At 41.5% G+C, this 12,076-nt stretch overlaps 1 protein-coding gene across 3 annotated transcripts in view; it reads right to left on the bottom strand.

The window, feature by feature from the left end:
- AFTPH (aftiphilin) overlaps window positions 1-12,076 on the bottom strand; it is a 54,661-nt gene that overhangs the window by 25,379 nt on the left and 17,206 nt on the right. For all 3 annotated transcript variants that reach the window (XM_063115989.1, XM_063115987.1, XM_063115988.1), the window contains exons 2-5: window positions 10,080-11,901; window positions 1,573-1,721; window positions 909-1,035; window positions 668-724 (exon numbers count right to left, since the gene is read on the bottom strand). In XM_063115989.1, the coding sequence (XP_062972059.1) occupies window positions 668-724; window positions 909-1,035; window positions 1,573-1,721; window positions 10,080-11,870 (2,124 nt within the window). In that variant the 5' untranslated portion in view covers window positions 11,871-11,901. The remainder of the gene's footprint in view (window positions 1-667; window positions 725-908; window positions 1,036-1,572; window positions 1,722-10,079; window positions 11,902-12,076) is intronic.

Genomic DNA, 12,076 nt, shown 5'->3' with positions numbered 1-12,076 from the left:
AACCATAGTTTATCATGACATCAGAATTGAAAAATTATGGAGACAGCAAGCCATAGTTGACCTCCAAACCAGGAGTGTAAGTCCAGTTCAAAATTTGGCTTGTCTGGAGGGAAACTATGATTTATTATTATTATTATTATTATTATTATTATTATTATTATTATTAATTTATATAGCACCATCAATGTACATGGTGCTGTACATTGTGGTATCCAAAATTTGCCAAATTCAGGTGTCATAACAAGCTGTATTTATTATGTATCAAGAAATGAGAGATAGAAATCAGAATATGCAAGTGAGGGAGAGGGAAGCATGAGAGGCACAGTAGATGCTTATAGGAAGCCCACAAGTGGGAAATGAATGCAATAGTATTCAGGGGTACACTGTCATAGTTTTCCAGGTCCAAGAGGGCTGTAGAATCTCTTATTCAATTTCTATCTAGCTATCACCATACTGTGTAATAGTAGCATAATTAAACAGCATTTAACAGAATATCCATCTATATATAGTTTGCTGTCGTCGTGAATTCTAACTAATAAAATATATATTGCACTCCATCCAAATGCAAAGGAACAACACACATTGTTACAATTATTTCTGAACTGACACCAAATTTTAGAAAACTTTAGATTTTGTAGGCAATTGCAGACAACTACTGCCAACTTACCAGTCCTGCTGCATACATGGGTACTATAACAGGTTGCTTCTTGTTACCTGTGAAGAGCTGGGACAAAAGACATTTCGACCAAATTAGACAGAAATACTTTAATTGCAAAGTTGTCCAGTAAGTCCCGAGAATCATTTTTGGACAGAAGTATTTTCATGTATTGACGAATAAAAATTAATATAAAAATGACACAATGCCAATGGAAGGAAGGTTTTTTTAATTATTATTATTAATAACTTACAATGTTTCTTGTGTCGATTCCCAAAGAGCAGAGGAGTTTTTTGTTGCTGTGGGAGCCACCCCACTGATACCTCAATCCATAAGCATCATGGATATCCTGAAGCTCTGTCCATACATCAAGCAGTTCTCTACAGAGCCAGGTATAAAACCAACAGAAGAGTGGAGAAGAAAAATTACTGAGACTCAGCAGCTTTAACCACTTTATTCCGCATCTTTAAATGATTGGCATATTAAAAACTTCCAATTAAATCCATGCCCTAACACCAAACCTCTAGGGAGGTAACAGTGGTATAAGGTTCTCTGAACAATTATTCTTCCAACTTATAATTAGGAAATGTCTGTAGCAAACAGAATGGTGTCTACTTGGAATTCAACATAATAAATAATTTGTACTAAGAGAAAGTAATAAGCCACATCCTAATTAACTACCTCATTTGTACATCACTTTAAGCACACAAAAAAACAACGAGTAGATTAATCTGTGCCAGTAAGCAGCCACTAAAGAACAAACTACACTGAACTAGGAAACTTTTTCTTCTTTTTTTGTAAGTGAAAAGAATTAAAAATGCATTATTTTTGGCCCCACTGAAAGATGTTTCAAAAATTACTGAAACCTTACATGCATGCTTCTGCCTATATCCATTACACTGAATGACCTTTTTTACCTTTCTGACAGGGTCTCCTCTGTCCTCCCAGGCTTAGAACCCGCTTCTAACAAGAGATTTAAAGGTGCAATCTCTTCTTCCATTTCAGAAACAGGTACAGAAGGAAAACAGGCCTCAAATATTCGTTCTAGACGACTTAGGAGCTCTGTCTGCAGCAGAACAGACAAGTTGTGGAAAATTATGTAAATTAGTGTATTTCAAAGTCAGAGGAGAGAGGAATATGAAATCATAAGCTTTAGATATTAATTCTAAAGACAGATTCAACAATGGTAAAAAACACACCACACTATTTAAATGGAAAACATAGCAAAGGAATACAGCTTAAGCACATCAGTAACCGGGGGCCATAATTCCACTTGCCATGGCAAGAGTCCCATTGCTCTCTGGTGAGGGTGATAAGAGGAGTCCCGGTTTTCCTCTCTAGCTTAGAGCTGGGGAAGAAGGAACGACTGTCCCTGCAGTTCTCCAGCACTTCGAAGAGCTGCTTAATTACATGCCTATTCTAGTAACAAGCTGGAAAGGACGGCTAGGGATCTCGTTTTGGCGCTGGGCTGTGAAGGCACAATGGCCTCCGTGACAGGCCAGCACCAAAACAACCCCCCCTCCCAGTTTGAAGCCAGGGCGGGGTTGGGGATCATACCAGCAGTTGTACTGGGCTTCCACAACTACAAGGACATTCCCTGCCTGTCTCCCACATTTTCCTGGGAGTAAGCCCCAATGAACACAATGAGTAGACATGTGTAGGTCTGTACACTTAGTAAGACATCTGCTTGATCCCCTTCAACAGAAAATTTTATTGACTACAAAAAAACCACTCAGCCCAAACACATAATGCTGTATTCATCCCTAAACATTTTCTTACCACAGCAATCCTCTGCATTTATTTGTTTAAGGAGAAAAATTCAGTTTAATTAGGAATATTTCACCATTAACATGCAATGTTTTATATAGGCACGTCCCAATAAATGCCCAAATTCAACACACCATGTTTGCTACTATGCTTTTTAATGGAAGCAAGCAAATATTTCCGCCCCCTCCCATAAGTCTGACTAGTAACAGTGGTATTACAGTGTTATTTTTTAAGACTACTGGATTTTATGCAACTTATCCACCTCTAGGGCAGGGCAGGGCCTCTTGCAGACCTTGGTCTAATTTCAAAAGCCCTCTGCAAGCCCTGGCAAGAGCATTGCTTCACTCCCCTAGAAGGCTAGTAGTGCACTGTGTGGGGAGGAAGAGTGAAAGAAGAGGGGGTGGCCCCACCAATGTTCACATGCAGCCCCCAACAGATTAGCCCTTGGGAATGCAGACCCTTGCAGAAAAAAGGTTCCCCACTCCTGCTCTAAAAGCAGCCACCGCAATGAAGAACAAAAGAAATGCAAGCTGTCAGACTTCTGACAAAATCCAAAAAAAACCCTGCTTTAATCAATTTCGGAACTTTGTAGTAGTTGGTATTTGAACTGCTGATAACCGTGCAACTTAGGGCATGTCTACACCAGGGGAGGGGAAGGGGAGGAACTCGTGATATGCTAATCGCGAGATCCTCCCCCTCAGTCCACATGGGCCGTGCGAAATCCAGGGCATCGCACCCGTCGCAGTGGCCATTTTTTTAAAACAAACAATCAAGAAGAGCTGGAGTGCACGAGTGCTCCAACAAAATGTGCAAGGTTTAAAAAAAAAAAACCACGCTCCCGCTCCTCTCTCCTGATGGGCACGGAGTGCCTGAAGAGCTCCATGCCCCGTTCCCAGCTCCACGCATTTAATCGCGAGGAGCTGGGACGAAACCGGGACAGCTGCCCACACTTCCCGTGGTCTTGGGACGATCCCGAGACTGCGGGAAAAATCGGGCTAAAAGCCGTCCCAGTAAGCCCGGGGAAAAGGAGGTATTATATCTCCCTGCCCCCGAGATGCCCTGTGCGTCACGTGGATGCCCAGGGATGATCCCCGGGATAAGGCATCGTCTAGACATGCCCTTAGATACTGCTATGTCTAGAGTTTATGTGTTGGATCCAGAGATCCGCCCAAGGAATGGGATGGACAGAAGCGGACCTCCCCACCCTCTCCTCACCCTACCAGCTGAGAGAACCTCTGAAAATGCTCCCTCAAGAGTCAGGGAATCCTACTGAATGCAAAGGGGGCATCCACAGGAAACCAGACCATAGTGCCTGCTGTGAACCTTCTGCAACCTCATCCTTCCTGTATAGCTCTTCTGCCACAATGGCCATCAGCTTTCCAAAGGCTCACAGGTTTTCAGGCAGTTTGGTTGTTTTAAAAATGACTTTTTCTTTTAATTAGTTCATGTATTTAAACTATTTTTAAATGCCTTTAAGGGTACAACTGTCACGTCAGCATCTAGGGTAAAAACCATACGAAATATTCAAATAAGCAATGAAAATACAACTAAATACAACATTTTAATTTAGAAATGCATGTTCTTCTGCATACCTAGGTTCCCCACGTAAGTAACATCTACTAATTTTTGAGAGGCACCACTTCACTTCTAAACTAATAGGCACTCAACAATCTGAGTTCACTATTAGTGGAACTGGCAATAGTTACTGTATTTCCTGACCAACTTTAAGGCATGTTTCAGTTCAGGGTTCCTGCCAGCCAGTCATGCCATCCACCAGGATACTATTTTATCTCAGTATTTTTATGCCATCTTTCAGGGGGAAATATTTCATCATTTATTGTATTTTTTTTTAACTACTGAGCATGCTCAGTCTTCAGTTCCTTCATCCTTTCTTCTTGTCATACACTGTGAAAAAGACTTTATTACTATTCCGTTTTTAAAAAATAATGATCATTTAAGCCACCTCTATTGGAAAAGGGGGGGAGATAATGTAAAATAGCTTTACAGATAAATACTCCTAGTACCACTTTCAACATTTTCTTTACTTTCTTTAATTTAATACATGTGCTGAAAATACTGTCTTCTTATTTAGTGGCGTGAGAGGAAGATGTTAAAGAAATAATGTCAAGGCCTTTCCTACTTGACTGCCTCTTAAAAAAAAATACACAATAGCTGCTATTTTGGCACATATCTCTGCATTGATAAAGGAACAAAACATTGAAGTGGTTCAGCCTGCGGCTTTGTTAAAACTCAGAACACGTAGTAGAGATGGAGAGTTTATTCAATGGCAAGTCAATTCGACGTGTTGCAAAATGTTGAGAATCTTCCAACAAGAAAAATCAGGCCCAATAAGTTAAATATGTGGAAATGTCTTAATCTTTAGCTACCTCCTTTATAGGCAAATAAATATCTGGCAATGATAATTACTTGCCAAAAACATTCTACACTGTATAATGGCTGTGCCCTCTGTGCCGGATTCCAAATATAAACTCGTCCTTGTTACCTACCCACCTTATCTGTTCAAGACCATCCCGTTCCCCATTACTCTAATTGGAGGAGAGACTCAATCAGTATTCTTATTGGATGCTGGCAAACACCAAGGAAAGAGGAGGCGGCAAAGCAAGAAGTGGCTGTGCTTGTGTGGAAGGGAAGGAGTGAAAAACCAGGGGATCATGAGGAGAGCCTCCCTCTACAAACACAGCAGCCATCAGGAGAGGTTCAAGAAAATAAAATTAAAAAATGGAGTAGCCAGGGATCAACCCCCTCCCCACAATGAAGCAGCCATGAATGCAAGAGAGGAGAAGGAGGTATAGCAACCATAAGGAGAGCCCTCCTTCTTCCCCCCAAAAAACAGAGCAATCATGAGTGGGGGGGGAATGACTGAGAAAGAGAGAAATTGGGCAGAGATGAGTTGTCTGGCAGAGATAGAGGAGATCGGTTGAGTTGGCAAAGGGAAAATGAGCAGGCAAAGGTTAATTGAAGAGGAATTGATTTGGGGCAGACACTAAGTAGGTAACAAATCTAAAGTAAATTGATTTGGGATGACCTACCTATTAATTTGTAAGATTAAATTAATTGCAGGTGTATTTAGGGGTGATTTGGAGAAATTAAGAGAGGTGTCTTTTGTGAAATGGCTGTTTTATTGGAGCAGAAAACCATGGATTCAAAGGAATGGTTTTGTGCTTTGAGGCTCAAAACACAACTTTGCTATGTTTACAGGTTCTTAGGCACCTTACTTGTCTTTTAACCTCACTAGTTTGCCTTCTGTGAAATGGATGTTGCTGCAATAAGTTTTGAAATTAGCCTCACATACCCCAGCCACCATTTTCTGACTGACCATGCCTCCTAGCAGCCATATTGGGATAAAGCCCCAGTATTTTTTCAAAATAGGCCCATCGCCCAAAAAGATTGGAGACTCCTAGGCCATTGGATAAGTCTGAATTACTATCAGCTTTCAGTATGAAGGACAATATTACTATCATTTGAGCAAAGAAAACTTTGCAAAGAAAAAAAAGGATCTGTTCAATAAGTGTTCTTCACCCATATCTTCAATTGAAATGTCTATATTTGCATGTGAAAAATGAAACCATATTTCGATTTGGTCACAGAGGTATACTGCTAATTTTATAATAAACATTATGTTGCCGTTTAGATAATACATTTGCAGCCCCTGATCTATTCTACCAGTATGGTCATAGGGCATTTCTTCTCCTTCTTCTTCTTCTTCTTATTATTATTATTATTATTTGTATCCCGCCTTTTGCCCAATACTGGGCCTCAAGGCGGTCTTACAAAGTTTAAAACATACATTGGGGGGAAAAAACAAAAAACATAACATTTAAAATACACAACAAAAGTCATAAACACAGATGGAGGGCCTGCTGGAACAAACAAGTTTTAGCCTGCTTCCGAAAGCCCATCAAGGTGGGAGCCAGCCTAGCTTCCCCGGGAAGAGAGTTCCCAAGCACTGGAGCAGCCACCAAGAAGGCCCTCTCCCATGTTCCCACCAAACACGCCTATGAAGATGGTGGGACTGAAAGAAAGGCTTCACCAGAAGATCTCAAAGCATGGGCAGGCTCATAAGGGAGAATACGATCTTTCAAATAACCTGGACCCGAGCCATATAGGGCTTTATAGGTCATAACCAGCACTTTGAATTGTGCCCGGAAACAGACTGGAAGACAGTGGAGCTGTTTTAACAGGGGAGTTGTGTGCTTCCTGTAACCAGCCCCAGTCAACAATCTGGCTGCAGCTCTTTGAACCAGCTGGAGTTTTCAAACACTCTTTAAAGGCAGCCCCACGCAGAGCGTGTTATCGTAATCCAATCGGGATGTAACTAAGGCATGTGTCACCGTGGCCAGGTCCGACATCTCTAGGAACGGGCGCAGCTGGTGCACTAGCTTTAACTGTGCAAATACACTCTTGGCCACTGCCGAAACCTGAGCATCCAGGCTCAGGGCTGAATCCAGAAGTACACCCAAGCTGCGGACCTGCGTCTTCAGGGGGAGTGTAACCCCATCCAACACAAGCTGAATCCCTTTTCCCTGATCTGCCTTTCGACTGACCAGGAGCACCTCTGTCTTATCTGGATTAAGCTTCAATTTGTTCGCCCTCATCCAATCCATTACCGCCAACAGACACCAGTATAACACAGAAACCGCTTCCTTGGAATATTAGACTCCCTAATTCTTCCTCACCGTGCACACAAAACACCACACAAACGGTTACAAAGGATGGGAGGCAAGTGTGTTCTTCTCATATCTCCATCTAGCCTGCCCCTTCCACCATAAAGGATCATGGTCCCGCACGGAGTGGAAGGGCTAAGCAGAGATATGGGAGGGTGTATTGGCATCCTATCTCCCACACAATGGTCTGAATCACTGGGTGGCTGTGCCCATATGTTATGCCCTTTAGGAATCCCTCCACATGTAAGCATTGCATCCATGAAAAACTGAATCAAGCTTCTTGTGTAGGGGAATCAGCTTGCCTGTAATTAGTGGGGTCTCAGTGACCTTATCTAATCATATAAAAAGCCTTGGATGCTCCTCCTGGTGCTGTTCCTGCTTGAGAGGCAGTCAGAGTTGTTGCTAGGAGCGCCTGGTTCCTTATTTAGCCAATAAGGAAGCTTTTCTTTTTCAAGACAGGTCAGAGCTTGCCACACTGATCCACGCTTCTGTAAGTTCTGAGCTTGGTTACTGCAATGACTTCTATGTGGCACTGTCCTTGAAGATGGTTTGGAGGCTTTAACAAGAGCACAGTGCTGCTGCACACCACTGTGCCTTTTCTTTTCTTATGTAAACTGCTTTGAACTTTTGCACATGTGCAGGAAGGAGTTCACAGAACAGCCCTAATACAATTTTGTCTTTTGGGCTTCTCACTTTGGAGACAAGCAACGGTTTGCTCGTTTTTTTGAAGAACACTAAACATCTCCCCTTTACTATCTGAAATTTACATTGATCCAATTTCTCCTTCAGATTCAATGAAATAAATTAAGTTCTATAGCCCATTGATCTTTTGCCTTGAATGGCTTTGTAAAACACAACTAAACTTTAAACTCTTGAACCTGCCATGCTCTTAGACCATGGTCAGTTTTTAAAATGAAGTGAGCATCCTTATATAAAGATGGTGAAAACCCTGTTGCAAATTAAGTCAAATTCTCTTCTATGAAATGAAGTGGTTGATGGTCAGATTACAGAACACTGGGGGAAAAAACTTTTTTTTAAAAATCACCAAATACCAGTTAAAGCCAATCCAGTTTTAAGTTAGCTTTTCATGCCCAAATCCTAACCATTTACTGAGGCCAACCTAATAAAGTCATAATGGCACAAAGATTTATGATAGTTGTCTTCACAGAAAGTGTAAGTCATCATCTGCACTATAAGCATTTCCATGAATGCATATAGCTAAAATAGCATTTAATACAACAGAAAGGGCTGCAGCTAGAGAGGAATTAAAGGTAGTGTGAAGGGCTGTAGCCAGAAAAGAAAATGGACAACATCTCACCCAGTCCTAAATACATGACTGCATTCAGCAAACGGAGTCACCAAGGGTGAGAAAGCTTTTGATCTTGGCAAGCAAGAATGCTCAGGCAAGGAAGTTCCATTACAGCAGCTAGATCAGGCTGCCAGAAAAATGTGAAGTAGATTTCTGGAGGAAAGTCTGTAGTTGTGAATAGCATCTACTACTCTGAAAAAAATACGGTGTAACTGTTTGATGAGCTGGGAGGGGGGGCGTGTTGACGTATTGCTTTCTCTGGTGCTGAAGAGTTTGTTTCTCCTCCTCTCAATATGGAAAGCTGTTTCTCCTACACAGAGCCTGTTCAAAAGACACCTTAAACCCTGCTGGTTAAGGCTTTTGGTTAAGCAGCAGGGTTTAAGGCATTTTGTGCAATGCATTTTGCTAATCCCCGCTCACTCACTAACCACAGTCAGACCATCTGCAGCAGGGTTAGCAGCTCTAACCACGGCTTAAAGCGTTGTGTGCAACAGCACAGATTGTGGTTAGTGCTAACCCCAGAGAACCACAGTTTCGCTAACCACGGAGCCTGAAGTGTGGTCTGAACAGGCCCACAGTCTCTTTTACTTCCCTCTCCCAGCACTAATTTCAGCAACAACTCTACTCTTCATCATGAGAATATATTCCTTCCAAATACCACCCCATCCACAAGCTCCTGTGCCACTTAATTTCAACTGAAGGTAATTTTTTTATTTATTTTAACAAAAAGGAAGGTTTACTTTGTAAATTGATTGCCTGGACAGAAGGCAGAGGGCAATTTTAAATCTCCCCTTTATTTCTCTCGGCTTTTCTCAGTTCCTAAGCCTCATTTGCAACTGGCTTCTCTGTCCCGAAGCCCCCCTTTCAATACCAGAAAGGGTGGCAGGTGGGGAGAGAGGCCAACTCCCTTTGTTCTGTCTTCTGGAAGCTCATTAAGAAAACAACAGAAGACTGGGTTGTGAAGGGCAGCTGCTGCAGGGAAAGACGAAAAATAAGGAATAGATTTCTTTGGAAGGGAGGGAGGGAAAGTTTCTCACAGCCTTTTTAAACCTAGTTTGGAAAACAGATGCTGCCTGTGTTCTGTTGGGCTTGCTAGGAAAGTGCGGACAATGTTTAATATTCAGAGAGAGATCTGCAGGGGATTCAGGCTTATGAAGCACGTGGTCATTGACCGCCAGTATGGCGTAGTGGCTAAAGTGTTGGACTGGCAGTCGGGAGATCTGGGTTCTAGTCCTACTCAGCCATGGAAACCCACTGGGTGACTTTGGGCCAGTCACAGACTCTCAGCCCAGCCTATCTTACAGGGTTGTTGTGAGGATAAAATGGAGAGGAGGAAGATTATGTACGCCACCTTCAGTTCCTTGGAGGAAAAACAGCAAGATATAAATTAAAAAATAAATAATAAATAAATCTGCACTATTAGTGATTCTCCTTAATTATTTTGGAAATGTAGGCTGCCACTTGCTGGGTGGCTAGGAAAGGCACACTTACTATATTCTGGGTGGCTAGGACCAATCACTTTTGGCTATGAAGTATACATGCATAGTACTGGGTGGCAAGAGAAACAACTGAGATACAATGAAGTGTGAATTTCTGATAATAAAGCAAATAGTAAAAACAAACAAACAAAAAACTGCTATCAGAAGCAAACTATGTTAGTTACCCGAGATGATGATGATGGTAATTCTTGCAATTGCCCACTGCCAGTTCCCTGCGAAGATGTTACTGAAATACTGTCAGTCATCTGAGCCACCGAACCTTCAGCACCAGGAGTTGTGCCTGTCCTATGAGATGACCACACATCTTTTCCTGAATGAGATTCCACTACATGTTCATCTTCAAAGGCAGCCCACAAGCAGCTCTCCTTTTGCTCAGTGTCAAAAGCATTCCACTCTGCAGCTTGGTTACAACCAGCAGAACTGAAGTCTGAAAAGTCATCAGAGTCTGGAAACCTTTTTGCCACGGAACCAAAGTCTCCAAATTCATTGTCATCTCCATTTTCCAATTCTGTAGTAGGCTGCAATGTCATCCTGGAACCAGTATCAGTTGATCGACATTCTTCTGACACAGTGTTTGAAATCTCATTTGGTTCAGAAGTAGCTACCTTTGTTGACTGCTGGTGAACACCACTTCCATCTGTGACGTCACTACATTTATTTCTTGGTTCTCTGATGTTTTCAGAAGGGATCTGAAAATGTTCTTGGTTTGCAGCAGCTTGAGCACCATCAACAAAAGCAAGAGATCCATTACTGACTGTGCCAAAGTCACCAAAATCATCTTCACTTAAGCCACTACAGGTTGCATGTCCAGTGTAGCTTTCACCATTCTTAACTATTTCAGAAGCACACACCTTCTCTACTGTAGAAAGCCTGCTTTGAACTCTACTTAGATTAAGGTTCAGTGTATTTGCAGTGTCATTGGTACAACAAAAATTATGTTCTTTGCTATTTTCAATGTCACATTCTCTTCTTCCTTCAATACTTTCAGTTGTGCCTACTGAATTCACATTTGGTTGTATGGAAGAGACAGCGTCGTTATGTTCTAATGCTGTACAGTCCTCCTCAGCCTTCAAGTCTTCATTGATTACTAAATTAACTTTTGAAATGCAGATATGTTCACCTTCTGTGCAAGTTTCCCCTTCATATTCACAGCTTCCATCTGAAGTCACTTCCTTCATCGATTCCTCCTCTCCAACTCTATTTACAATATTGTTTTCTTGCATACTTAATACTTCTCTTTCACTAGAATTTTTGCATATTTTATTTCCCGTTTCTTCCACCTGGTTTGTTTGTTTATTTGAGAACGTGGCAAAATCTGCAAAATCCTCTGCTGTGCTGGGTATAGAATCTAGGCTTAATTCAGTACTATGAGTGCTAGTTGTTTTTAATCCCTTTGAGTCACTGATACTGTCCAGATCTTCTACTCCCTGAGAATTTGCCATGTCTGATGTTGTAAATCCATTCGTTAGAACTTCTGGACATGGCTGTCTCTCGCCATTACAGCTGTCTAGTTGCTGGTCCTGATTTGGAACTTTCATATCAGTCCTAATAATTTCAGAGTATGGTGACTCCAGTTTTGCAGTTCGTTTTACTTCTACTGAGTTAACATCATCAAATGATGTACCCAAACTTCTACACTCACATTTTTCATTGCTACTATCAGGTGGTCCTTTAACAGAGTTAGGGAGTTCTGTAATACTCTCTTTATCATTCGCATATCTAACAGTAGCAAAGGCTATAATATTGTCTACGTTGCCTGAGTAATCAGAGTTATATGAAGATTTATGTTCTTCCTTTGAACTGGAGTAATCTGATGCAAAGTCAAAGCCTACACTGGTACTTCCAGCATCAGAAAAACCACCAAAATCACCAAACTCATCCTCCTCCTCCTCCTCAGCTCCATTATCTAGTGGTGGAGGGGATGAAGAATACATTCGGATGATATCTGGTTCCATTGTTCAATTCTTGATGAAGGTTTATTTGCACCTATAAGAAAAAGAAAGGAAAATTACTAAATATGCTACATTTTAAAATGCCTTTGTCTAACAGAACAGAAAATGGAGGGGGGGGGGTAATTTACATCTGAACCATAAAACTATTTATTGTATTTATTGTAATATCAAAACTTCAATGTTTGCCAAATAGGTTTTCATAATGACAG

The sequence above is a fragment of the Elgaria multicarinata genome, chromosome 2 (genome assembly GCF_023053635.1).
Source record: "Elgaria multicarinata webbii isolate HBS135686 ecotype San Diego chromosome 2, rElgMul1.1.pri, whole genome shotgun sequence".
NCBI classification, from domain to species: domain Eukaryota; kingdom Metazoa; phylum Chordata; class Lepidosauria; order Squamata; family Anguidae; genus Elgaria; species Elgaria multicarinata.
This window is presented reverse-complemented; position numbering and strand designations above follow the sequence as displayed.